General features: G+C 40.6%; 2 protein-coding genes and 1 long non-coding RNA gene across 5 annotated transcripts in view; 2 read left to right on the top strand and 1 right to left on the bottom strand.

Moving 5' to 3' along the window:
• Positions 1–26,688, top strand: part of si:ch211-193k19.2 (uncharacterized protein LOC100034574 homolog) — a 1,126,861-nt gene that overhangs the window by 177,754 nt on the left and 922,419 nt on the right. The gene's annotated exons all lie outside the window — the stretch shown is intronic.
• On the bottom strand, positions 32–24,920 carry dclk3 (doublecortin-like kinase 3). Of its 2 annotated transcripts, XM_034240936.1 has the most exons (8): positions 24,860–24,920; positions 7,115–8,948; positions 5,592–5,797; positions 4,536–4,667; positions 2,788–4,005; positions 2,322–2,454; positions 1,994–2,161; positions 32–1,891 (listed from the first exon to the last, which is right to left on the bottom strand). In XM_034240936.1, exons 2-8 carry the CDS (start codon positions 7,179–7,181, stop codon positions 1,044–1,046), a joined length of 2,772 nt encoding a protein of 923 aa, XP_034096827.1. In that variant the 5' UTR covers positions 7,182–8,948; positions 24,860–24,920; the 3' UTR covers positions 32–1,043. The 2 variants fall into 2 exon arrangements, with proteins under 2 accessions (XP_034096827.1, XP_034096826.1); XM_034240935.1 differs by lacking the exon at positions 24,860–24,920 and having other exon boundaries at positions 7,115–10,839.
• LOC117562958 lies at positions 11,712–15,593 on the top strand. 2 transcript variants are annotated; one of them, XR_004571638.1, is made up of 3 exons: positions 11,712–11,830; positions 12,352–14,453; positions 14,631–15,593. It is a non-coding gene; the product is annotated as an uncharacterized LOC117562958 (long non-coding RNA). The 2 variants fall into 2 exon arrangements; XR_004571639.1 differs by having other exon boundaries at positions 11,747–11,830; positions 12,820–14,453.

Below are 26,688 nucleotides of genomic sequence, written 5' to 3'. Positions count from 1 at the left end.
GGTGATCAAAGAAAAACCTTGGCAACTGATACTAGGTCAAACATTTATAAGCGTATTCATCCCTTTAGTGCCACAGATATGTGGCTTAGCAGCCTCAGGGACTGGGAGGGGCACATTTGTGTACAGGGTGGGGGGCTGTGTGTGTGTCCTTTGGGTTAGTCCTTAGGTGGGGCAGGATGTCAAAGTGTCAGCTGTCTACATTTGGGAGGAATAAGACTAACCACTCCCATTGGACAGACAGATAAGCCTTATTTGGCTGTGGAGCTCAGCTATGCATGCAGTTCAGCCTCTAGATGTTATCATATACTGTCCTCCAATGACTACACTGGATCTTACCACACATTTGTCAACATATTGCCAAAGCTTGCTAATGTACTGGCTGTTAATCATCACATGGTTACAGTGCTAGGAATATCCATTTAGATCAGTTTGTTGTCAAACAAACCAGTACAAAACACGAAAAATAAACAGTCAGAAAGATGGCATTTAAGAGTTTAGTAAATATGGCAAACTTTTACCAGGACTAAGATGAAAAGTTTTCTATACAAATACTTTTAGTTTATGATGGTATAGTAAATAAATGTTGCTAGATAAACTATCCCATCACAGATTTCTAGGAATTGACTTGAAGGGGATGGGTTAGTGTCCAAACACAAGCAATTTAAAAATAGCTTCCACTAGGACTGGCAGACACGATAACATATCAGATCCTCAAAGTTAAATATGGCTTTCAGGAAGGTTAAATGTAACAACCAAAACACAAACACTACAGACATGTACTACAAAGTAGGTTCATGGTTACAACACAACTTTAGCAACAATGACAAACTGCAAAAGTTTTAAATCAAAGTTAAAACAAAGTCTCATCATCTATGATTGCAGGACACACATTTATAACGTTTATCTAGCCTCGTCAATCAGACCCTCATTAATCCCAGCAGAGTAAATCACATCATCTGCAGGTCATTCAAGGATTCAGCTGCCAGGAAATCAGCGGTATTGTCCGGCACAATGAAAGTGATGATCCTGATCTAATCACATGGTTAAGCAGGAGATTGACATTGAGGCCCAGACTGCGCGGCTGGCTGGGTGTTGGTGGTGCGAACAATCGGTTTGTCATAGTTTTCAGCTGGGTGGTGTGCGCTGGCTGTGGTGGGGTTGTGCATTGAAGAGGTGAAGTTCTGCTGATGTAGAGAGTGAGACACCGCTGCTGGATCGGAGGATGGGTGGGGATGGGTTGAAAGACCGGTGGGAGTTTGTGGAGCTGTTTTGGTGGAAGGTGGTGAACATGGAGGTGAATACTGTTGGTTTTGTTTAGAGGGTGTCTTTATATGGGATGAAAGCTTATCTTGGGCTCGGCGAGGGGCATCGAGCTGGTTTAAGTCAACACTGGTGCTAACTGGAGACGGAGATTCCAATGGATCCTGTGTTTCTGGTGTGCTAGAAGAGCCAGAGTCTGGTTTCTGTTCACCAGGTGTGGCCTCTGGAAGTGTGTGCGCTTGTATCTGTGGAGATATGGTGTAAACTGTACTTGTCTTTTTTGATGGTTGCCGTGGCGTTTTGTCTTCATCAAGGCCTCCTCCCAATCTTATCTCTGTTTGTTTATCATCATGCCTGCTGAACTCTGTATGTGTGGCTTCTCCCCCGCTGCTGATGTGTCCTCTCTGTGTCATTGTTTCTGCTGCATTGGTCTGGGCTTGTCTCTGGACTTGTCTGGGCTTGTCTGGTTCTGCTCCAGCATCTGTTGTGTCCCTCTGAGTTTTGTCTATGAGCGCCCTCTGCCTGCAACCTGAAGCCATAGTCTTCACCCAGGGGTGCAGCAGGGTCTGCTCGGCTGTCAGCCTCACTGCGGGGTCTGGCTGAAGCAGAGCTCGGACAAGGCCTTTGGCTTCTGCACACAGATACACACACACATGAGAATAAGAAACAGTTTGTTTATGTTTGTGTGTATATGCATTTGTAGCAGCACACTTTATTTGTCTGTACTTCTCACCTTCTGAGATGGGGTCCCAGTAGGGGGGCAGGAAGTGGAGTTGTCCCTGTTTTATCAGCTGGAACAACTCTTCCTGGTCTCGATCCCGACTGCGAAATGGGGGAAATCCACACAGCAGGACGTAGAGGATAACACCCAGAGCCCAAACATCCACTGCAACACCATAACCTGTGGGGTCAAACCACATTTAGTTTGTAAAATACCCCTAAAATCAGATGAAAGTGTTCGGAAGAGCTTTAAAACAAGAAACCTTGTTTTTCAGTGATGCATACAGATTTAAAGTAAAAATCAACTTAAGGAAGTGATTTAAAAAGCTAACGGCACCAACCTGTCTCACAGAGGATCTCTGGGGCTACATACGTGGGTGTGCCACATATGGTGAACACTGGTTCAGTCACAACCATGGCGAGACCAAAGTCTCCCAGCTTCAGCCTACAGATGCCAGAAGCCACACGCTCTATCTGAAACGGAACAAAAAAACAACAACAAACAGATTGAGACATGGAGGTGTTGACACTTTCTTTTTTAAATTCAATTTCTTCAGGATACGTGGTTGTTACAGACACTTGGATTTTAGTTTTTTGCAAATTGTTGATAGTTTGTGTCACCACTTTAACTCCAGATTAAGTTAGATACTATGAATTGTACTGGTATTACAACATCACAATGTGGAACAGTCTGATATGTGAACTGTTGCCTACAATAAAGATGGTTTTAGTGTTTTAAGTTTAAGTAATTTTCATGTTAATCCCATAGAAATTGATATGAAATTCTCAAATCCCACTGACACTCACCAGAAGGTTTTCTGGTTTGAGGTCTCGGTGGACGATGCTCTTGCAGTGGATGTAGTTCAGTGCTCCGCTCACGTCTGACACCATCAGTCCTGTTTCGGCCTCTGGAAATGTCCCCCTCTCACTGATGGCCTCAAACAGATCCCCCCCGCTCACCATCTCCATCAACAGGTACGAGTGAGTGTGCGTGTGGTGGTGCGCAAACAGCCGTATTATGCGAGGGTGACGGAGGCTACCCAGAAGGCTCAGCTCGTTCTGCATCATGTGCTCTCGACCAATCAGCTTAGAGCGTTCAACAATCTTCACAGCAAGGATTTGTCCATTGTCACGGCGGCGGCACTCTCGCACTACAGCGAAGTTACCATCTCCAACGGCACGTCCAATTTCATAGCAACGCTCGATATCTGCCAGATTGACATCACTTCCGTCTGATGAAAGGTCAAAGGTCGGCCTCCACTGTATGTCCTTGTGTATTTGATCCTCATCTGGGAGTTGATTTGAGACTAATTGGGCAACGCTCTTCTCCTCTTCTCTGCTGATTGTCTGAGGAGGCGGAGGGCTGTTGTGAACATTCAACTTTCTAACTTCCTGATCTGCATAAGAACTTCCTTTTTGCTTCCTCAACACAGGAGGAAGTGGGACCCTCCCTGACAGGGGAGTGAGCCGCTCTGGACCCTGACGTTTAGCTCTTCTTGTTAAGCATTCTTCACACAGAGTAGGAAAAGGTATCTCTTCTTTAAGAGCTTCATCGTGTTTAAAGGGACCAATGACAGACGTCAGCCGCTCTCTGGTCTCGCCCCTCACGTGCAGTCTCTGCAGGTGGTTTGGCAGGTGAGATGGTTTTCTGCATGAATTCTTTTTGTGACACTTCTGAACGTCTGGGTTGTAATTGTCGAGCTGGTGTGTATCTATATGCTGTGTACTTGTGTGTGTGTTATTGTGATTTTTGACATGATGTGCATCTGTGTCCTGGTGTGCCTCTTGGTCAGTGTGTGTCTCACTGCTGTCTGTCCCTTCACTGTATCCACTGTCGGCTTTAGCAGCTTTATCTGGCGCTGGTCGAAGTCTTTTCTCCCAGGCCCGTAGTGCGTCAGCCCGGTAATGAGATTGTTCTGGAAACAATTCCTCCAGAGCCTCCTGCACACCGCTTAGCTCTGGACGAACCTTCCCTAGGGCCAGAAAAGCCACTTCGCCTCGGAAGAAATCACATATACCTTTCACCTATGGAAAAAAATTAAGAAATTGTGTTTTTGTTAGTTTAATGTGAGAGCGATGTTTTTCTTGAGGGGCACAATCACAAGCGGCATAATTTCTCTAAAAACGCCAGTCAGTATGACAGCAGAAAGCCACTGAGCAATATGTCTGTGCCTTAGAGTGTATATAGATCAAATGTATTGGAGTTTCTCTCCTTGCAAGTGGTGCTCCTACAGAATAGAACAACCTAGCCTAGCCCAGCGTGGAACCCCTGGGTAATTAGATGTTGAGAACTGTCTTTAAAGAGCTCTGTATAAAGTTAAATCTGTCTCGCACAATCGGAAGCTGCCAAGTGAATATCATGCTTGTTAAGTCAAGTCTGGATTACCAACTGCGAAAAGAGGGTCTTATTATTTTGCATTAATGCGCACATGTGTCACATAACTAGTACTGCACAGCCAAACTGAGGGGAAGGTTCAAACTGCAGAGCATGCAGGAAGAATGTTGAAATTATTATAAGCAGCCCTTCTGTGTATTACGGTCTGGTTGAGCTTCACCTCTCGTGCGTGGGTCGTGTAAAGGCGTGTGACTCTGGCTCTGTGCCAACGAGGAAACCCCAACGCCTCAGAGATATCCAATAGCAGTTGCTCGAAGGACACCACACCTCTGCGGTTCAACAGGACTGTTACCTTGAAAACAGAGACAAAAATCATGTTTAAATGATGAAATCCTTACCCATAAATGACTGTTTGAAATTAAATGAGAACATATGGGTTGCCAGGTTGTGAAAATTCCCTCTGCATGCATTTGGGTATTTTTTGTTGATCAGGAAACCCACACAGATTGACCACAATGCTGCAAAGCAACACCACTATTATACTGTTTTTCATCAATATATTATAGGTCTCAGATATATACAAAACATGTCTCTGAAGTGTTTGGCTCGAAATACCAAACAGTTCTTGTATTGTAGCATCCCATAACCCCCTCTGTTTCAGCCCTGTTTCAAAAGTGCTGATTCTCTGTCTGTTACTTTAGATGAAAATAAGGAGCCACTCCCCTCTGAGAGATATTTGGTTAAAAAGAACACAATGGTGCTCTAGGAGGAGATTCAGGTGATAAGGTGGGAGGTGGGGGGGTTACCTTGGTTGGTGATTGGCTAATGCTTACATAAGCCAAAACATCGTTATGACATCACAAAGTGGCCAAAATCTGATCAGCTCATTTTCAGACAGGTTTTTATATAAATGGATCAGGACAAAAATAGAGCAAATATTTTGTCCTGAAACTTTCAGAATCTCTTTACACAGAGGGGACACATGTTTATGTATAAAGAACATGAAAAAGTGGATTTTGCATGATAGGTGACCTTTAATGTTAATAACGTCAGGCTTGGTGGCTTATTAATAAGTGTAAAACCCATTCAGAATGATCATGTTCCAAACATGTATTATTATTACCAAATTGAAATGATAACCACCCAACCTTTCAAACACCTTAAATGTTCTATGTTACATTAGTCTATTAAATAACCATTAATTAGACTATTAGTTACAATCTATAAACCTTGAATATAATATTTTAATTCCCTTGTTCAAATAGCTAAATCTCACCTTGCGCAGAGTACTTTGACTACAGGGCCGTATGATGGTGACCAGATGGGGCCTCTCTGCGCTCTCTTCTGCATGGCGGGTGTGGAAGAGAGGGAGGGGAGGAGGAGGGGGGAAGTGGGACCTGTGGACATGTGCCGCAGGGCGGGGCTGAATGGGCCAAGGTTGGGGTGCCCCACCAGCACGCTTCAACAAGGGGACAGGAGGAACTGAACACGGGTAGAAATGGAGGATAAGGGTGACAGCACAAAGACAGAAAGCAAGAGTGGGATTATTGAAAGTGCGTTCAATAGCACTGATGTCATCATATTGTTTCTTCAAGACTTTTATACAAAGGAAAACTCATAAGTAACACAACACCAGTTCGTCATCGTGTTAGTGTGTGTGTGCGCGTGTGGGAAAACAAATCCGGCTGATCAGATTTGAGTGTTTTCCATCACACGGAGTGCATGGCCATTTGAGATTCTTCAAACACCTGGCTGAATTATTTAGGTTTCCTTAAGTCATGCACACCCACACAACACAACTACACAAAAGCTTGCCTGACCTGGTTAGGGCTCAGCTGAATATGCATCATTGATGAAGCATTAGAGACACACACAGCATCTTTGACGTTTCACTTTCTGGCACCGAGGGAGGCGGAGAGATGCTATCTGTCCAGCCAGTGGGGGTTTGTTTTTTGTTTTTGTTTTGAGATGCAGAACAACAGACAGAAACACAAGACCCGTATACTTCTATAATTGACCAGTGACCCCACATTTAACTAGAAACCATTGCCCCCCTGAGTGTGAGGGCACAAACAATCACACAAAGTCTTGACAATTAAAGTTTGGACACAAAGAAAAAACGTCCATATCCTAAACTATATTATTACAGCAGGACACTTCAATAGTAAGTAAAAGTAAAATCACATGTCTCAAATCATAATAGTTTACATTTTACCTCACAGCTAAATTAAATGGAGTGCAATGTGGGTCACAGCCTTTTACTCTTTTAAAATATAGTGTGGTCATAGTAGCCAATTTCACAGATGGTTACAGATAATTTCCTTCTTTCCAGTTTAAATACTTTGAAGATTCATATTTGTAACTCAAGTTGAAAAATTAATAAGTCACTTTATATTTCTTATGTAAAATGTCAATATTACACAGACCAACATTACGGAAAACCAGAATAACAATTCAACAAAAAATGCATATGGCATATGATCATATTGATATTATATAATTAATTACAGGCTTAAAATGGTAAATGTAATATGCTCTAATTTCCTGAACATACTTTATCTCTTCAAACATTCTAAAGTATTGATGTATTGAAAATACATTACATTGGTATTATTAATGTTATTATTTAATATAGCCTATGACCATCCCTCACATAAATAATAACTTATTCGACAAATATCTTAATTTAGTTATAATTTGTATGATTAAAATACTTGTGTAATACAATGCTATCCCTCAGACTCCTTATAAGATTTTAAATATTTTAACTAAGTAATTTCAATCCGGGTATCGACTCACCTGCCATTCTCCATTTAGTGTTTCGCGCTGCTTCGCATCCATAGCGAGCTCTCTGTGAGGGCATCATGACTCTCAAAAACGAAATATCTAACTCAATCTAGTTTATTTTTCATTCGTTTTTATTCCTCCATAAATCCCCGGCTGTTTAAAGTAACGGTTCAGTCTGTGAGATTAACGGACATGGTGTATAGCTACTGTGGTTACCATGGATATTCGTCAAGTTGAACGGCTGGCCGCTGGAGAAGAGAAAATAGCGGAAGTGGGGCGATTTCGCCGTCAAAATAATATATTTTGAAGTTAATATTGTGATGTCGTGGGCCTATCTACAGAGCAGCACACTTTTAAATAAACATGTGGTTGTCATTTATATACAAATCTAAGAAAAGCGACAATTTTTCTTATCAATGTAGGCTACGTTATGCTTGTAGATGGTTGGATCATCAACGACGTTTTATTTTTGAAAGTTCTGACCGGAACTGTACCGTTTTGTACTTTTGTTCATATTATATTATTTATTATGGCAACTAACCACCTGAAAATGAATACATCACTGTCAAAGGTTTTGTAAAATAAAAAAGGAATTGAACTGCATGTTTTAACTCCAGGCTTGTAAGTGATGTGAGGCTATCTCTATCTGGGTTGTTTTAGCCATCCGGCCATGGCATTGACGGTCATGGTTGTAAAACCTATTGTCTCAGCACCTTTATCTCCCTGATTTGTTGAGTTATAGCTGTTTAATTTGTATAATGGTTCCAACATAATCATTTTTACAGAAACAAATAATTAATCGATGTCAAATACAAGGAGTTCCACAACATGCCCAATTATACCAGGGAAAGGTGCAACAGTAGCCTAAGATAAAATGATTAAAATGCAGTTTTGCCAGGTTGTTCACAAAGATCAATCAATTGACATCATTACCTAATTTCTTTGATTATATCTTTAAACCTAAACAGTAACATTTAAGAAAAAGCTTTTAAATATAATAACGAATCTGGAAGAGCCACCTGTTGCACTGGTTCCTCACCTGAAATTCGGGACCCTCACACGGGGTTGTGAATGAATTTGAGGCCTTGATGTGATAGATATCAGAAAAAGAGAAAAAACAAGTTTCTATTGCATAACATTTCTTGGAATCTTTTTTCTTGCTAAATACGGAATCATCCTTTTTCTTATTTCAATCAGGAAAAATCATTTGTTTGTTTATTAACTGAATGGGTCATACATATGCATGAGGGGTGCAAGTTAGCATGGTCCCTAGCACGAAAGCTTAGTAATACTAAAGGCCTATGCTAACCATGGCCATCCGTCTTTCTCTGCCTTCATGTAATGTCTGCTCTACATTCACTATAGAAGTAAGAATGCGTCTAATTACTTAGAAAAAGGCTTACAGAAACCCACAACTTAGCCTAGTATAGTGTGCACTTTTAGAAAGTAAACTCTTGCTAGGATGTACAACCTGCAAATTCATGGACTTCCCTTATATTTCCCTAATAGTAGCATCTGCCATGTGAAAACCTGTCTCTGTGTTAACTGGAGAGTTAGTGAGGGATACAAAAAAACACATGTCATACAAAACCTTTTTGGGAATGACTGGAAAGACGTTATGGTGTAAAATCACAATGACAGAGAGGGGGGGAGTTACCATAGTTTCACTGAAGGAATCCAATACTCAGCCTCGCACACCTACACAAACACATTCACACTCAGTGTCCGGTTGATCTTTTAATACGCTGCCCCCCATGGCTCTGTCTCCAAGGATACTGTTGAATCTGTCAGCAACAAATCCTCTTCCGGCTTTGCATCCTGGACTGACCGAGAACCAACAGTGGGTCTGAACAATAAAAGTGCCAAATAGTGATTATCCAAAACCATCCATTTATTTTCACCATATTATTATAGGTACGATACGATAATACTTTATTTGTCAGATCAAGTCTGAAATTTGACTTGCGTCACAGCAGCTCCATGTCCAACATCAACAGACAAGTATCCAGACACAATACATGAAACACAAACAACAAACATTTAACATAACAGCACAATCAGTGAGAGAAAACATACTCAAAGAGCCTTTAGCGTGCATTTGATCTGGGATTTAGCTCTGTTTACTGTGAGGATTGACTGATGCACAAAGGAGTGCTTCAGTCTGACTTTATTGAATCGTGGGACCCTGTATCTCCGATTAGATGGTAGCAGTTCATATTCACTGTTCAGAACATGGTTTGGGTCAGAGATGATGTTGTTGGACAGCCTCACTAGGTTGTTATGATAGGCTGAGTCATAGAGTCTCTGACAGGGTTTACCAACAATCTTTGAGCAGATTTTTAACAGGTGGAGCAGTTTTGATTTTAAAGCTGCTGACAAACATTTGTACCCGGTAGTATTGCAGTTCTGTCTTCTGTTTCGAAAACATATCTGATTAATTATGAAAGCAATTAGTTGTTGTATTATATTAAACGTCATAGGTTTTTGAAATGTCAGGTTTTTAACATGTAGAAATAAGATTAATTTTATGCTTACCTTTTTAGTACATTTAAATATACAGATGTTCATAGACAAAGTGTAGTTTAAACCTATATTAACAGGTTTTTTCAATGTTCTCTTAGTCTGAAAGAATATATGCTAAGGAAACAAAATAGCTTAAACTATGACCAGTATGTGTCCATGAGATGACATGCAACATGTCTGCAGCTGGATTTAAACAGGAAATTGTGATTATATAGCCAGGATCTTAACCCCATAGGCCACCGACCAGAGGAACACGTGTTTTCATAATTTCAAGATTTCTCCGGGTGGATTACTATAAAATTGATTATTACTTATTTATTTTATGAAGAGATTGATGGTCATCTCGTTATTCCACAGGACTAAGAGTCTCATAACAGCACACATTTCGTTTTTGGCTCATAATCTTGACCCAATTATATTTTAGTTCACATTTTATGAGTGGTGGTTTGACCACAAGGGAAATACACTAATGATGCACCACTAGTATGTGTCCAGCAGAGGGAGGAGTGTGTCTGCGGTGTGTCCCAGCAGCCACAGCAGCTGCCCACATGCATGTGGAGTGTTTCCCTGAAGAACTACCCAGCTAGATAAACAAGAGACAATTCATCTTGTAATTACATCAAGATGATGTTTTAGGATACAAATGTAGAATCCTATCGTGGTATGCAGTGGTATTATTCAGGTTTGATTCTCACAACTTTCTTTCCACCAAATGAATTCCAAGAAACAGAGTAATCTGAAATATTGAATACATGTTGCATCCTTGAAAAACTAACGGACTGTTTCTACCTCTTTTTTAGGTTGCGGCTGGCTCACCAGAGGATTCACAGAACAACTCAAGGAATGGGCACGCGCGCGCGCACACACACACACACACACACACACACACACACACACACACACACACACACACACACACACACACACTGCAGTTCAATGTATGCCAAAAGCCCCTAATGAGGCACCCGGGTTGCCAGGTTGTAAAACTAATTCCCCCTTTTTTCCCATTTAGTGATATTTGCTAAGGGGTTGACTTATCATATTGGTCAGATAGCTTATCCATAATAATAAATCATCATTCATTTTGTATTTATATTTTATAGTAGTTTAGTTACTCAGTAGTAGTTTAGTTACTCAGTGAGATGCCTAAGGCAGGGCTCGACATTTTAAATGGCCCGCTGGCCCGGAAGCACTATTTAGACTTCAAAATTGCAAGAGTTACCCCCCTGCACAAAAAGGGCAGCAAATTGGACCCAGGCAACTACCGCCCTGTTTCTATACTTACCTCCATCTCGAAAGTCATGGAAAAAATAGTATATGAACAGGTCGAAAAGTACCTCGCGGAAAAGAAACGAATCTATGAATTTCAATCTGGCTTTAGAACATCCCACTCCACTGACACATGCCTTCTTTATTTGAGCGACCACATCAAACAAGAGGTGGACGAGGGCACGTACTGCGGCATGGTGATGCTGGACCTACAAAAGGCTTTCGACACTGTCAATCACCCCATTATGATTGACAAGCTAAAAGCAATTGGTTTTGATAAACTATCGGTGAGCTGGATGCAATCCTACCTGGAGGGGAGAGAACAGATGGTGGAGGTAAACGGTACTCTGCCCCCCCCCCCCCCCCTCCCCCTCCCAGTGAGCTGTGGTGTTCCACAAGGAAGCATATTAGGTCCGTTACTGTTCCTGGGTCAATATCACTATAAAGTAACTTTGGTGTCCCCATCAGAATCACGAAAGTTATCATGAAAATGTAGCAGAATAATGAAACTCTGAGGTCTTATTATAAATGGCCAAACATTGACACACATATCAGTACAATGATAAGTCTCTTGAAATGTGTTTCCTTCCTTTTATACCGTATTTTTTAATTGGATGTACGTGATTTTGGCATGTCCCACGCACTGCTCTGCTAACTACAGTGTGTGTAATAAATGGTTAAATGATACTAAATACAAAAAATAAAAAAATAGTTTTATTGTCCACAACGAGTTATTTGATAAAACAAGTCATTTTGATCATGTATATTCTATTTTAATAATAATATTGAACATTTTGCATGTGTCCTTGACATTTCCTGTCCACCCTGTCATTATGGGGAAACTGCCCCATAAAAAAACATCTGATGTTTTCAGTGACATCACTACCACCATTTTGTCTTTCTTCAGTGGAGGCTGAGACATTGGCTAGTTGCAGAGTAAGTATGTACACTTATATTTCGTGATTTTAATCATATTATGTGTAGTTGGATGTTGTCAAGCTTAACATGTCCACTCTGTCATAGTTACATTTCAATTAATATAAAAACATTTCAGAAATTCGAACTATATTTGTTAAACAGTACACAGTCACCTTGCTAACTGAATCCTGTTGCTAACTGAAGGTCCACCATGTGCTCATTAAATGCTAATATTAGCCAAAAATGTCCACCCTGTCATTGTCCACCCTGTCAGCAAGCCTTCCATGACAGGGTGGACATGGTTCGTGACAGGAAGGACATGCACATAGTTTATGCCACATGCTAATAAATGTGTGTAATATTATAATAGCTATTACACACATTTTATAACAGTCCATGCTATACATAGTAGGAGTGGACAATATGGACTTTTTTTGGCAATTTCGGTATCAGCAAGCCTAGTTTGATAAAGCAAGTCGAGTTTACCTGGACCGCCAATTAAAGTGTGTAAGGGAACATTTTGAATTGTCTTTTTCAAGGAATGAGCTCAAAAGGAGCTGAGATAGCGAGGAGATATCGGGAACGTCGTGATGCTGACCCGGACAGAAGAAGAAAGTACCTTGAGAAAGAGAGGGACAAATGGAAAAAAGACAGAGAGACTGGAATGAAGAAGGGTGTCAATGAGCTTAGTGAGAGAGCGAAGAGGGCAAAAAGAAAGAAATGGAGAGAGGCAAAAAGTCGAGACAGAGCCAGAGACAGGGCCAGTGCTTTGCTACAGTCAGAGACACCACCAGACTCCCCTGCAACTCCTGAGAATCAGCCTGAGCCAGGGATTTCCAGGTTAGATCATTGGAAGTTTAGCTGATGACTTATTAGAAAGTTTAGATGTATTTGAAAGACAATTATCAACTATTTATGTCCCCATAAAACAACATATTGATAAACTAACTCATTAAAATCTTACTAAAAATCCATATATAATAATATACAAATATTTTGTGTTTCAGGCAACAGCGTCTAGGGGCAAGTGCTCGAAGAAGGTCGAAGAGGAAACTGAAAGATCAGATTGAAATATTATAGGCACAGCTCGCAAAAGAGAAAACTAAAACTGAGAAATATAAGAAGAGGCTCTATAGGGCCAAGAAAGGAAGTTTGTCTAAATCACCACGTTCAAAAGTCAATGCTTTGTTGGGACGTAACAAAGTGAATTCACCCATCAAAAGAGCTCTTATTTTCCGTATCCCTGATTGAAGATATTAAAAGAAAATATGAAAATGCAAAAACAAACAGAGATAAGCAGTTGATAGCAAAAGTGATCAGTGGAAACATTCAGAAGAAGTACAAGCTCCAAAAGCATGCACAGACTGCTTTTGGCTACTCTAACAAGAGAGCAAAGTATCCTGTGGATCTTACCTACCATGGGAGGAGGTGCGTCAGTCGAAATGAGTTGAGGAAGAACGTTACATCGTTTTTTCTACGAGATGATGTTAGTCGAATGACGACCGGCCGCAAACAAACAGTCACACTGCTGAAGAAAAAGATGCAGAGGAGGTTGCTTACCGATACAAGGAAGAACTTGCATAGGAAGTTTCTCTCTGAGCACATTGGCCAGGTGTCATACACATCCTTTTGCCGTCCCAGACCCTTTTGGGTGGTAACCCCCTCTTCCTCTGACCGTGACACATGTCTCTGCAAAAAACATGAGAACTTGCAATTCATGGCCAATGCCTTGCAGAGCCAAGGGTTGCTGTCCTCAAGAAACATTGAGGAAATGTCTGAAGCAACCATGTGCGACCCGAAAGCCAAGGTATGTGCTTACGGTGAGTGCAGTGAATGCCTCCTAACTTGTCACCCGATGCTGAAAATTCCTGGGGAAGAGAACATTCGTTTATCTCAGTGGATGACAGAGAAGATCACGAAGGATGAGAAGGTGTCAACAATCACAGTGAAAAGGGAGATAACAACAACGCAGCACGACCTTAACACAGATTTCCAGGAGAGGCTTCTCCATTTTAAACGCCATGTCTTCAACATTAAATGGCAGTTTAATGCCTACAGGGAGCTCAGGAGGAGCCTGAAGCACAACGAGTCCCTTTTGCATATAGATTTTAGCGAAAATTACTCGTGCAACTAGTACAGCCAAGAAATACAATCTGTGCATTTTGGAGGCTCACACCAGCAGGCCAGTCTGCACACTGGAGTGCTCTACACTGCTGGTGGACAAGCGCCGCACACTTTCTGCTCCATATCACCCTCCAGAACACACAACCCTGTGGCCATCTGGGCCCACCGTTATCCAATTCTGAAGGTAGTGAGAGAACGACACCCTCAAGTCAGCATACTTCATTTTTTCAGCGACGGGCCTGCAACACAGTATCGACAAAAGGGAAATTTCTTCTACCTCTCAACTGAACCCTACAAGTATGGCTTCAAATAAATAACGTGGAATTTCTTTGAGGCTAGTCATGGGAAGGGGGCACCAGACGGTGTTGGTGGGGCCCTCAAGAGGTCAGCAGACCGAATTGTGGCCCATGGAGGAGACATCCCTGATGCCCAGAGCTTGTATGACAAGCTGAAAAGCCTGGACACATCTGTTGAGTTGTTCTTCGTCCCAGAGAGGGATATTGAATCAAAGGCTCAGGTAAAAGCTATAGTCCGTTATCCAATTCACCCCATAGTCCTTCTCCCTCGGTTTCAGGTCCCTGTCCCCCCTCTCCCGTCCAGATTACAGACTACCTTTGTCAAATCTGATCCGTTCATGTGTTGTGGTTAAATAAAGTGTATTAATGTTTGATTCCCTCCCCCCCTCTCACTATAGGTACCTGCAATAGCTGCGGTAAAAGGCACTCTAAGAATCCACCAAGCTATCAGTCTGACACCCGGCCAGATGAAATACCGAGACATTTCATGCCTGTGTAAAAGGGAGGAAGGTGTTTTGGACTGCCCCTGCTTTAACCTTCAAGAGGTCACTCTAGCTGATGTTCCTGTTTCATCTGATGAGTCCCCAGCAAGTGGAAAGGCACCAGATAACCCTAGGAGACCAGCAATGATTGAGGTGAAGCACATTGGAGAGTGGTGCGTCGTTAATTACGACAATGAAGCATACCCAGGTTTCATCATGGATGCAGAAGGGCACAGTGTGAAAGTTAAGTGTATGCACCGCAATGGCATAAACAAGTTCCATTGGCCAAGTCCCCGGGAGGACATATGTTGGTACAATGACTGGCAAATACTTTGCCTAATACCAGAACCACAGGCTCTGAACAAGCGCTCAGTACAAATTGAAGCATCTGCTTGGAAGTATGTGGAAGAGCAACTACAGAAATGAGCCATGTCTCTGCAGAAAGGGAGAGACTGTTTTGGAGACGCGTCTAATTGATCTCTCTGTAACATGCTTTTTTTTCTTTTTTAAATCAACTGTTCTCCACTTAAAAATTGTTTTCTTCTTGTTCTACAGTTGAATGTTTGACTTTCACTGTGCAGAATGATGTACATAATTTAACACAAGAAGGCCACATTAATGTTCTTTATTCAGTGGCCGCATGCAGGTAGAGTGGATCAAAACCAGTCTGTTCAACTGGTCATTTCCCCCTACATGGGATAGGACCTCTGACATTTTCTTTTACATCATTTCCTTTAGATGTATTGCATTTATGAGGCCATTCAATGACATTTCACAATGTGTCCACCCTGTCATGCCCAAGGTCCACCCTGTCATGTCATTGTCCACCCTGTCATTTTCATGTTTTATGAAAATTAATTAAATATTTTACCAAAGTTACCAAAACCTTTTGTGTGATTCCTTTCTAACAAATGAGGGCCAAATAGTATTGTTTGAAAGTTTAACCAGATAACTTTGTTGTTAGATTTTATTTAGAAAATAAAGTGCAACTCTCGCAGATTTTATAGAGAAACAAATAGTTTCCATAATTTCATTATTATCCAAATACTTTTTCCATTAACTAAAATATATTGTTGAGAAAGGGACTAAATTGCTTTCTGAAAATGTACATTTTATAATCACTATGTATTTACTCTACTTTGAATGTGTCCATGACAGGGTGGATTCATTTTGCTGTTTGCATGTACATTGTCTGCTTGCTGTTAATTTATAAAAAGTGTGGGAGCTTGACCAACATCCATTTCTAACAGCATAACATATACTTAATACAATGAATATGAAGTTCAATGGAAAATCTCAGCTTTTTTTTTTGGAAATGGGGAAGTCTCAAATGCACCGTGATATTGACCCTCCTAATTTATGCAAACGACATGTCATCAGCATGTGACTGCAACTTGTTCCTGTTCGCGGACGACTCAGCCCTGCTGGTCTCTGACAGGTGCAGGTTGAAAAAACCCTCAGCTCCGATCTCGGCAGAATCTGCACCTGGCTCGCCGATAATAAATTATCATTACACCTGGGTAAAACAGAGTCCATTCTCTTCGGTTCGAAACATAATCTCAGCATATCCGACGACTTCTCAGTTGCAGTGGGCGACATTATTGTCACAAGTAAGAAGGAAATTACATACCTAGGATCTATTCTTGAGGCAAACCTCTCCTGTGACAAAATGGCATCCAATGTAATACAAAAAGTCAATCAAAGAACTAGATTCCTATACCGGATCTCCTCTCTGGTAAACAAAAACACCCTGAAAACTCTGGCAGGAGCACTCATTCAAGGGTACTATGACTATGCTTGCACGTCATGGTACCATAGCACCTCCAAGGCGCTAAAAATAAAACTTCAAACATCGCAAAATAAACTGGTCAGACTACTGCTTGACCTTTCATCTAGAACCCACCTCACCTCTGCCCACTTTGACAACCTAGGATGGCTTAGAGTAGACGACAGAGTACAGCTGCAATGGGCCTGGTCTACAAGATCCACTACACCTCTATGGTACCCATGGCATGTACATGTCAAAATTCTTCCCAAAGGTCAAGGAATACCATGATCATAACACTAGAGGGAGCTCCACTAATCATGTGAAACCCAGATTTGGCACAAAAAAGGGGGAATACACATTTCGCAATTATGCCACATCAAGGTGGAACGCTCTTCCCACAACTGTAAAGGAAAGTAAAACCATACTTACCTTCAAAACCTCTCTTAAAGAGCACCTTCGGGGGAGAGCATTGCAAAACTGGCCCCGGTAATGGTACAAATCTCAACCTGTCGTTCAATGGACAGCTTCCCCCCCCATCTATGTATATACTCGCATTTTAGACTCTGTTACCAACTGTATATCTGTAGACTTGGTATGTCTTAAATGTCCGATTAGGATGTATTAGAACGAAATCTAAAATGAAAATGGTAAATAAGCCATCTGTATGTCAAATATGTCTTATATGTCTTAAATGATATGATGAATTGGAAATGGGGGACCCTGATGTAAACAAGACGAAAGTCTTTCTCTGGTCTGCATCCCCTTAACAATTGTATGTTTTGAGCTGTACTGTACTGTACCCAATATACAAGCTGTTAATAAACTTTTCAATCAATCAATCAACACCCCGGGCCAGCATAACGTACTTTCCACTTGCCCGCTCGGGCCACAAAAAATATTGCTTTAAAAAAAAAAAATTGTCCTGTGGTATTGGTATTTTGACTAGCAATTTTGTTAAATTGTTTTGTTTATTAACGCTACAAAATAGCGTTTCGTGAGTCGGTTGTCGTTGTTGGGTGAAAAGCAAACGGCTGTTTGCTGCGGAGTGCAGCACGAGCAGGCTCCCGTGAGCGCGCTCCTTCACTATCGCGCCACCTAACCATTCGCCAAAATGTTTTTAATACCAGCGGTAACCGGCCAAGCGCCGGGCAAAAAACAATCTTCAAATAAAAGAAAGTCACCGGAGGAGTTAAAGGAGAGTGACAGGGAGTATGAGAAGAAGAGGGAGAGAAAGTTTCAGCCAGCTTGATCGATGGAGTTGTCTTCTATAGAGTGGTGCAGTGACGCATCCTAAAACCCTTTTATAATCTATCGATTAGATTTATTATTAGAAAATTATAAAAGTAGGGTAGACATGTGGATATTATCCGGCTGAACAAAACGTGCATTTATCAAACAGGTTTGTTTTCCACAGACCTTATTTCCAGCTATTTTCCAAAACCCTGTGGAGAAATCCCATTGCTTTTTTGTCGAGGGAACCAGCAGCTTACTTCCTGGTTTTATGACGCGTCACTGGCTGCACCTCTCAATATGATGCCAATATAAACAAGGACTTCTGTCGGCTCTGTACATCAATGCCGACCTATGCTGACAAGTAAGTGAAGAGTAGAAAATATAAAGGTATTGGCTATAGGGAAATGTTCCAGCAGTTTAGGATAATGAAGGTTCTAATCTAACCTATTACATAGCCATTACATTTGTAACTCCTAATGACAGGAAGCCAGAAAGCGCATTATACAAATAATAATACCAGTCTATGAATAATACTCATAATAGCAGACATTTTTTAACAATGACCACAATATCATTATTTTAATAAACCAAATATGAACAATTGAGGAAAATGAGGAAGAACTGATTCAAATGTTGTAGTACAAGTAGTAATGTAGCTAGTGCATAAATTACTATTGCAACAAATGTGTTCATTTTCTTCATTATTAGTTGATTTTTTTTGGACGAATGCTCTTGGGCCAGTGGTTATAATGGTGGGGCCAGTGATAATACAATTCCACCGGCCTGGAAAAAATGTGCACTTTTAGAAAGTAAACTCTTGCTCAGATGTACAACCTGCTAATTCATGGACTTCCCTTATATTTCCCTAATAGTAGCATCTGCCATGTGAAAACCTGTCTTTGTGTTAACTGGAGAGTTAGTGAGGGATACAAAAAAACACATGTCATACAAAACCTTTTTGGGACTGGAATGACTGGAAAGACGTTATGGTGTAAAATCACAATGACAGAGAGGGGGGGAGTTACCATAGTTTCACTGAAGGAATCCAATACTCAGCCTCGCACACCTACACAAACACATTCACACTCAGTGTCCGGTTGATCTTTTAATACGCTGCCCCTCATGGCTCTGTCTCCAAGGATACTGTTACTGTTGAATCTGTCAGCAACAAATCCTCTTCCGGCTTTGCATCCTGGACTCACCGAGAACCAACAGTGCAATAAAAGTACAATAAAACAATAAAATAACAATAAACAATAATAACAATAAACAATAAAAGGGCCAAATAGTGATTATCCAAAACCATCCATTTATTTTCCCCATAGGTGTTCTGTCTTCTGTTTCGAAAACATATCTGATTACATTACATAGCCATTACATTTCTAACTCCTAATGACAGGAAGCCAGAAAGCGCATTATACAAATAATAATACTCATAATAGCAGACATTTTTTAACAATGACCACAATATCATTATTTTAAGAAACCAAATATGAACAATTGAGGAAAATGAGGAAGAACTGATGATACAAATGTTGTAGTACAAGTAGTAATGTAGTTAGTGCATACATTACTATTGCAACAAATGTGTTAATTTTCTTCATTATTAGTTGATTTTTTTTGGACGAATGCTCTTGGGCCAGTGGTTACAATGGTGGGGCCAGTGGAATTGTACCCTTAATGTCTACCCCTGCCTAAGGTTATCAAAAAAATGTAGCTAAGTATAATTATAAAGTAGCCTTTCATGTAAATACAACTATAGTTACAATTACCTGAGGTTTAAAGTACAACAGTTGTGTAAATTACCACCACTGCTTGTGGAAAAGAGCTGCTGAAAATCTGAATAATTCGCCATTTCTAAAAATGTCTCATTAAGAATTCCAGGTTTAATGAGTTGTATCCATTAAACATTAATGTAACCATTAGCTACAGGGTACTTATAGTTTATAAAAAATGTGCCTCTGCATGGTACCCAACAGTAATGTATGTTTAAAGGTCTACAATTCCTTCTGAAACCAGTCAAACCTGACGCTGAAGCTTTCACCCCTCCATTCATGTAATTAACTTTCTATCTTGGCACTCGGGCTCCATTTGAACAAGGCCGTGAGAAAGTATTCAGATGAGCATAGCGAGGAGCGGCCGCAGAATGAATGACTCAACCGTTGCAGAAGGGGAGCGGCATGTCCAGATGTTTATTTTGCTGTATTATTCACACAGTCACACACAGATGCACAGGACAGCTGCATGAAAGCTGGAAGAAGAATCAATATTTCTCAGTATGACACTCCCACTCCTCCTTAATTTGTTCAAGCATTTTATCCCAGGCTTCCAGCTTTCTGCACATGTCAGCTCAATGTTTTGTTCACGCATGCTTGGATACGCTCACAAGTGCCTGCCTGGATAAAGCAGTGTGTGTTAATGCCAAACACAAGCAGTGCAGGGTGCCTGGACAGTATAGGGGTTATTATCTTGTCTTAGGTCATCAACCTCAGCAGCAGTCTAGCCTGAAAGATTGATTGTGTTATGTACACAAGATCAGACAAGTTCATCTCAATAGAAGCTAAGATTCTGCAAATAGAGGCGCTGCTAATATATTTGGCCATTTATGTTCATTCATTTGCGCTTATTTAGTGTGTGAGTGCACATTTTCCTGCAGCTTAAAGGTGGGGTAGGTAAGTTTGAGAAACCGGCTCGAGATACACTTTGTGTTATATTCCATGGAATGCTCTTAACATCCCGATAGCAATAAATATTTTAAGTGCTTTGACAAAAAATCCATAAAAAAATGTCATCTGTGGAAGCAGTGGCGCTGTAAAAAGCATGACCAATCATTTGAGCCGGCTCGGCTAAAATAACTGGATGGCCTACCTGCCTGTCAGCCTTCCATCTGTGCACACACTTATCTCGTGCCCTCATTGGTAATGTGCGCGTTCGTGTGTGTTGGAGGAGGGGCTCTGTAAGGAAGTATCAGATTTTTTCCGGTTGTGTATTAGCGCACTCGAGCTGGTTTCTCCAAAATGACCTACCCCACCTTTAAGCTTTGCACATGTTAGAACTAGAAGCCGTTATGAAGTAGGGAATGTCTTGCATGTTACTGCTGTAAAAAATCCAATTCAATGTGAGTTATGGCCTTAGTGGCATCCCAGAACACTATATATCAGGATTGCTCAACATCAAACACACACATGGTAAACTCAACCCATACACAGCATGTGGACGTATTTTAGGCCAGAGCCGAACGATTTCAACCTTTCACCTCCTCTCTCTCTCTCTCTCTCTCTCTCAAGCATACAGACACACCTGTTAGAGGCAAATGTCATACCCTTGCGCTTTACTGATTTGTCACAGACACATGTGCCCGTTTAGATACAGTACATCATTGGAAAAGAGAGAAGGGAGGTAACTGGAGAAAAGGGCAGTGGGACAGGGTGTGGAACATCGTGTGATGTGATGACAGCAATAGATATTGACTTTTCCCTCTCAATCCCGTGTGTGTGTGTGTGTTCGGAGGGGTAATCATATTAATGTGTGTTATTGCACAACTTCCAGAGATCATCAGACCATCTGCAGATGGTGGAATTTCATCAGATGATAAGTAGATGTTTGTACTGTTGATCAATGCTGCTGTGTGCATAGTGACTCAATGTGAGGACTGATTCATATTTAACCCTTTGTATGTTTTGCAAATGTCACTTCTTTATTTGCATCTTTGAGGGGCACTTGGCATTATGACTTTGGTATTGGTTTTAAAATAATAGTTTGACATTTTGGGAACTAAACGTATTTGCTTTGTTTGATCATTAATGCAAGGACTGGAACGTCACTGGGCCTGGCCATGAGAACATACCTAATACCGTAAACGACAAGACATTTTAGAACTTGAGTTTTAAATGAATCTAATTAAATTCTAACAACCCCCTCCACTCCACTAGGGGACTCTATCTGTCTTCTTTCCTCGCTGGCTATTTGTTTGTCTTTCAGGTGATCAAGGTCGGTTTGGATAAAAAGCCCAACACCGGCCCTCAGTGTGTCCCCACTGTTCTTTGGGACATAGCTGCTGGTTCGCCTGTTGCATATTTTCACACACCCATACCCCAGTAACTGACTCAACGTTTGTTTTAGGTGTATTCATGTTTAGTTGTAAATAAATATGCTCTTTATAACATTTAAACTCGTCAAGTTTCATATTTTGGTTGCAACCAGGGGCGTTTCCTGGACCTGGAAACATTAGGGGCTTAGCCCACAGTGGCGGCGCCAGAGATTTTCTTTTGAGGGTGCTGTGGGGTAGCTTGACGTTTCATAGAGGGTGCTCAAACATGTAGGGTTTCCCATTAAGGTACTGGGTGCTACAGTGGAATTTTCTACTGCAACACTCCCCACACGCACAGTGTACCCGTGACTGTTACAATGAAGGCTCGATAATCAGCTCACGGCAGATAGGTGTAAGCAGGGGTAAAGTGCTATTTTTACAAGTGGGGAGTGGACCTAACATCCTCTAGGGGGGTCCGGGGGCATGCTCCCCCGGGAAGATTTGTTTTTAAATATTGAAGTTAAATGCATCAATCTGGTGCACTTTGAGAGCAACATGAAGAGATCTATGGATACACCAATTTGAAACAGAACTGTAAACAGATTTTCTTTTTCTTTATGGATATTTTACAAATCACTCCCCTTTTTAAACTGTATTCTTGTTTTACTGTCATATAGTATTTCGTACCTGTTTTTCATGTATTGTCTTATTTTTTTTATAACTATAATGATCATATGAAGGTGTGCCTTGGAAATAATCTTTTACATAAGAATTGCATTCAATGAACACGGGAAATTACAATCCTGCCGTCCTCTCTAGTGTCATGATGAGGTTCAGGTAAAGCACGGTTAATGTATTCTATTCAGGGGTGCATAACTTTTTTAGTGAGTTACTCAGAGTACCAGGAGACAGCGTTTGGTACTCACCCCACACGAAGCGTGGTCCTCCTCAGTGTCTCCTTCACTTGTCAAAACTGTGAAGTCCTTGCATTTCCTGAGGCCAAGTTGAAGGATCAAATACTAATAAATTATCACATGACTTGAAGTCATATCTGATTTCAGATGTGGGAAGTTACTAAGTACACCTATTCAAGTACTGTACTTAAGTAAAATGTTGAGATATTTGTACTTTACTTTACTTTGATGCTACTTTGTTCTTCTACGCCACTACAGTTCAGAGGTAAATGGTGTACTTTTACTCCACTACATGTATTGAATACCTTTAGTTACTTTACAAATCTGGATGAATGATGTGAAATATAATCAAGTGTTAAATCAGACTTTAGTTCCACCTGGAGTAAATTCACAAGCTACCCTGCAGTATACAAAGTCATTCAAACTAGCTGCACCTTTACCAGCTTTGAGAACACTTTCATGATCAATCATTATAAAACATATCATATTATTCTGAAATGGACCAATCTGCACAATGAATACTTTTACTTTTGGTACTTTAACTATATTTTGATAATACCCGGATGCCCAGGCCAGCGGACGCCACTGTTGCAACCTATAACAGAGATGTCATGTTAGTTATCGAGCTTAAGTTTTGTTTGACTGATCTGACAAGCTGTTTATCCCTCTTTTAAGCCTTTCAACTGCAAGATGTAGCTTCATGGTTTATGGCCTTTCCTTCCTCCTAACAACACAAATCAGAATCAGAAAAGTGTTATTTGTATATACAAAAGTTCCATTAAGTTCAATACCATTATTAGTTATTGTCAGGAATTATAAAAATGCTGTTAGGCTACATAAACATTACACCCTTATTTTTTTGACACATGACTCCAGCTCTATCTTCCGTCACGTGTATACACACACACACACACACACACACACACACACACACACACACACACACACACACACACACACACACACACACACACACACACACACACACACACACACACACACACACACACACACACACACACACACACACACACACACACACACACACACACACACACAGCCCTCTGTGCTCAGGCAGGCTAGACGGAGGTCATTAGAAGTCAAACAAGAACAAAAGCAAGTGGAAAACCAGAGGAAGAAGGGTCACAGAGGAGAAACGTAGTGAAGCATGTAGAGGGGGCAGAGAGGACTAACTTAACATAAGTTACAAACATCAACCCCCCCACCCCTTTTTAAAAAATCAATCACTACCCCCCCCCCTCCCCCAGACTCAATCTGTTTTTCTTCTCGTCTCTCTCACAGTGGGGGATTGTTCTTCCTCCCCCTCTATTGACTCTGCCTTTATTCTCTTCAGCTTTGGTGTATTTACTGTTGCTACCCTTCTCTCTATTAATCAAGTGTTAAAACATTTAAATTCCCTTTGTTAGCATGGTCATGAATGAGTACAGCATTGCCAGTGGCATTCCTTTAACAAGTCTTACATTGTATGCGTTAACATTGAGAATGTAGGGGAATACATTCCTTTGCACATATAGACTACTAACAAATTAATGCAAACGAAACAAAACATTCCAACTCTCATTCAAATAAACTTGTTTTGCACGCTAGACATTGTTGTGAGATGGTGCTGTGGAAGCTATTCCGTCTATTGCACTAAGTATGACTTAGTTCTTTTTATAGACATTGTTGTGAGAGGGTGCTGTGGAAGCTATTCCGTCTATTGCACTAAGTATGACTTAGTTATTTTTATGTTGAATACATTTTATGTTGCATTGTTGGAGGAGCCTGAGAATGAGTTAAGCCCGAGAAACCCCGGTAACGGCGGCCTCCTGCAATATCTTGCAGAAAACAGTGTCTGGGGGCATGTTCATTTAATAAACTATGAATGTTTTATATCCATGTAACGGAAAGAAACTCATCATTTAAAAAAACAATTAAAAAAAACCCACAATGCTAACGCTGAGCCTCTGAATTAGCAACGAGCGAAAAATACTAACAGATGACTGCACCGAAATTCACTCACAAAACCTTATTATTTATCTTTGCTGTACATCTCAACCCATCGTTTCACATCGGGAGGGGACACAGAATCGATGGGTACCCTCATTATCACTCAATTATACGAATTCTCGGAGATAATGACAAGAACACACATCAAAACATATGGAGCTAGTTAGCCAAAAACGGCAAAATGGCTCACCTGTGTGGTAGTCTGGTCAAAAGTGGTCTTCAATGGCATTACAACGATAAAAACGATGCTGAAATTAATCCATAGGTTAATCCAATGTGTCTGTGTTACTTTGCATGATTTCTGATAATCCATGAGCAATAAATCTGCTTTTCGGTTTTAAGATGTCAGACCTAGAGACAGCTTCACTCTGGAGCAAAACTCTGGGCACTCATTTAACATGAGTGTGTACGGGACGATTTGCCTTCGATTCTATTGGCTCTCACGGTCAGAAAGAGATGTCACATGTCAAAATCGAAGAAGGGGGGCCAGAGATAAGGAAAATCCACCCAAATGGCCCCAGAAGAGGGTTTTTTTTGCTAAATCTGTCTAAAAAGGTCAAATATAACTTGTTTTGCATCAATCTTGATACAGGGTACTTGTTATATGTTGTACTTTGGATTCCTAAAGCTTTTAGTCTACCTTACCATCATCCAAGGGTAGTTTTCACTATAAGTACAAAATATTTTTTGGACGGACACTATAATTTACAGTTTTTTACCATGTTCAATCTGAATTTTCTTTAAAATAAAAAACATCTATATTGATTTTGACTTTTCTACATCCAGCTCACAGGTTTATCATTACTTTGAGAAAAAAGATTATTAATTTAACCCTTTTAGAAGGGAAGATATGGTCATTTGTTCTGGGAATGTCATTTTCGAGCCTGAGACCTGAAAAACAGGCTCAGGGCTTTGCCAAAATGACGCTATGGCTTCCTGTACACAAACCACTTAAAACACTAATAACTGAATACAGCCAAAACATAAGATATTCTAATTCTCAGTTCAATGTACTTGTTTTGCGTGTCAGCTATTTTTGCAAAAACAAATATGACACTCTCACTAACGAACTAACATGTTGCAGTGGTGGAGTGCAGTGAAGTATTATACTTATGTACAATTGTAGTACTTCTAAGTACTTTTAAAAGTAATTTTATACGTTTTACTTCTGCTCGACTACATTTAGGAAAAGCTTTAGTTACCGGTAACATTTCAGAATATATAAATAAACATTGAGATGTCGAGCAGCAAAGTAATATGTGCTCCACTTTTACAAGCTGTGATTTAAGGCATCAATAATCATAATATGGTGTATATATATTATTATGAAATAGGCCATTACTAATAACACATTATTTTCTCTTTTGGTACTATATAGTATCTTTCACTGTCTATCTACAGATATGTAATTTTCAGTATGATTATATTTTACTTTATAGTTCTATTGTTATTTTGTAACTTTCGATTTTTCCATTGTATGTTTATCTTGGTTTATTTTCTAGTCTTTTTAATTTTCACATAATGTGCAATGCCTTGTTTACATCTTGCTGTAACGGAGAAAAAAATCCCAAATTGGGATCAATGAAGTAAGTGATGGTCAAGTTAGTGATGACAATACTTGTGTACTGTTACTTAAGCAATATTTTAAATGCAGGACTTTTAGTTGAAGCAGATGTACAATTGGTATTGGTAATTTTTTCCAAGGTAAATTACTTGTCGATCTTCAATTTTGCTTATTCTCTCTCTCTCTCTCTCTCTCTCTCTCTCTCTCTCTCTCTCTCTCTCTCTCTCTCTCTCTCTCCCTCTCTCTCGTCTCTCTCTCTCCATACGTCTCTCTCTCTCCTCCTCGCTCTACTCTCCTCTCTCTTCTCTCTCTCCTCTCTCTCGCTCTACTCCTCTCTCTCCTCTCGATCCTCGTCTCCTCTCTCATGCTTCTCGTCTCCTCTCAGCCTCTCTCCATCTCATCTAACTCTCGGATCTGCTGCTCTCTCTCTATCTCTCTCTCTCTCTCTATCTCTA

The sequence above is a fragment of the Gymnodraco acuticeps genome, unplaced genomic scaffold (genome assembly GCF_902827175.1).
Source record: "Gymnodraco acuticeps unplaced genomic scaffold, fGymAcu1.1, whole genome shotgun sequence".
Classification (NCBI taxonomy): domain Eukaryota; kingdom Metazoa; phylum Chordata; class Actinopteri; order Perciformes; family Bathydraconidae; genus Gymnodraco; species Gymnodraco acuticeps.
Note: the sequence above shows the minus strand (reverse complement) of the source record. Positions and strands in the feature narration are given on the sequence as shown.

Coding starts and splice junctions, on each gene's coding strand:
- dclk3 (XM_034240936.1), bottom strand. CDS start 7,181: ATGATGCCCTCACAGAGAGCTCGCTATGGATGCGAAGCAGCGCGAAAC. Junction 5,798..7,114: donor CACTAAATGGAGAATGGCAG/GTGAGTCGATAC, acceptor ACCCGTGTTCAG/TTCCTCCTGTCCCCTTGTTG. Junction 4,006..4,535: donor ACACGACCCACGCACGAGAG/GTGAAGCTCAAC, acceptor TTTTTTCCATAG/GTGAAAGGTATATGTGATTT.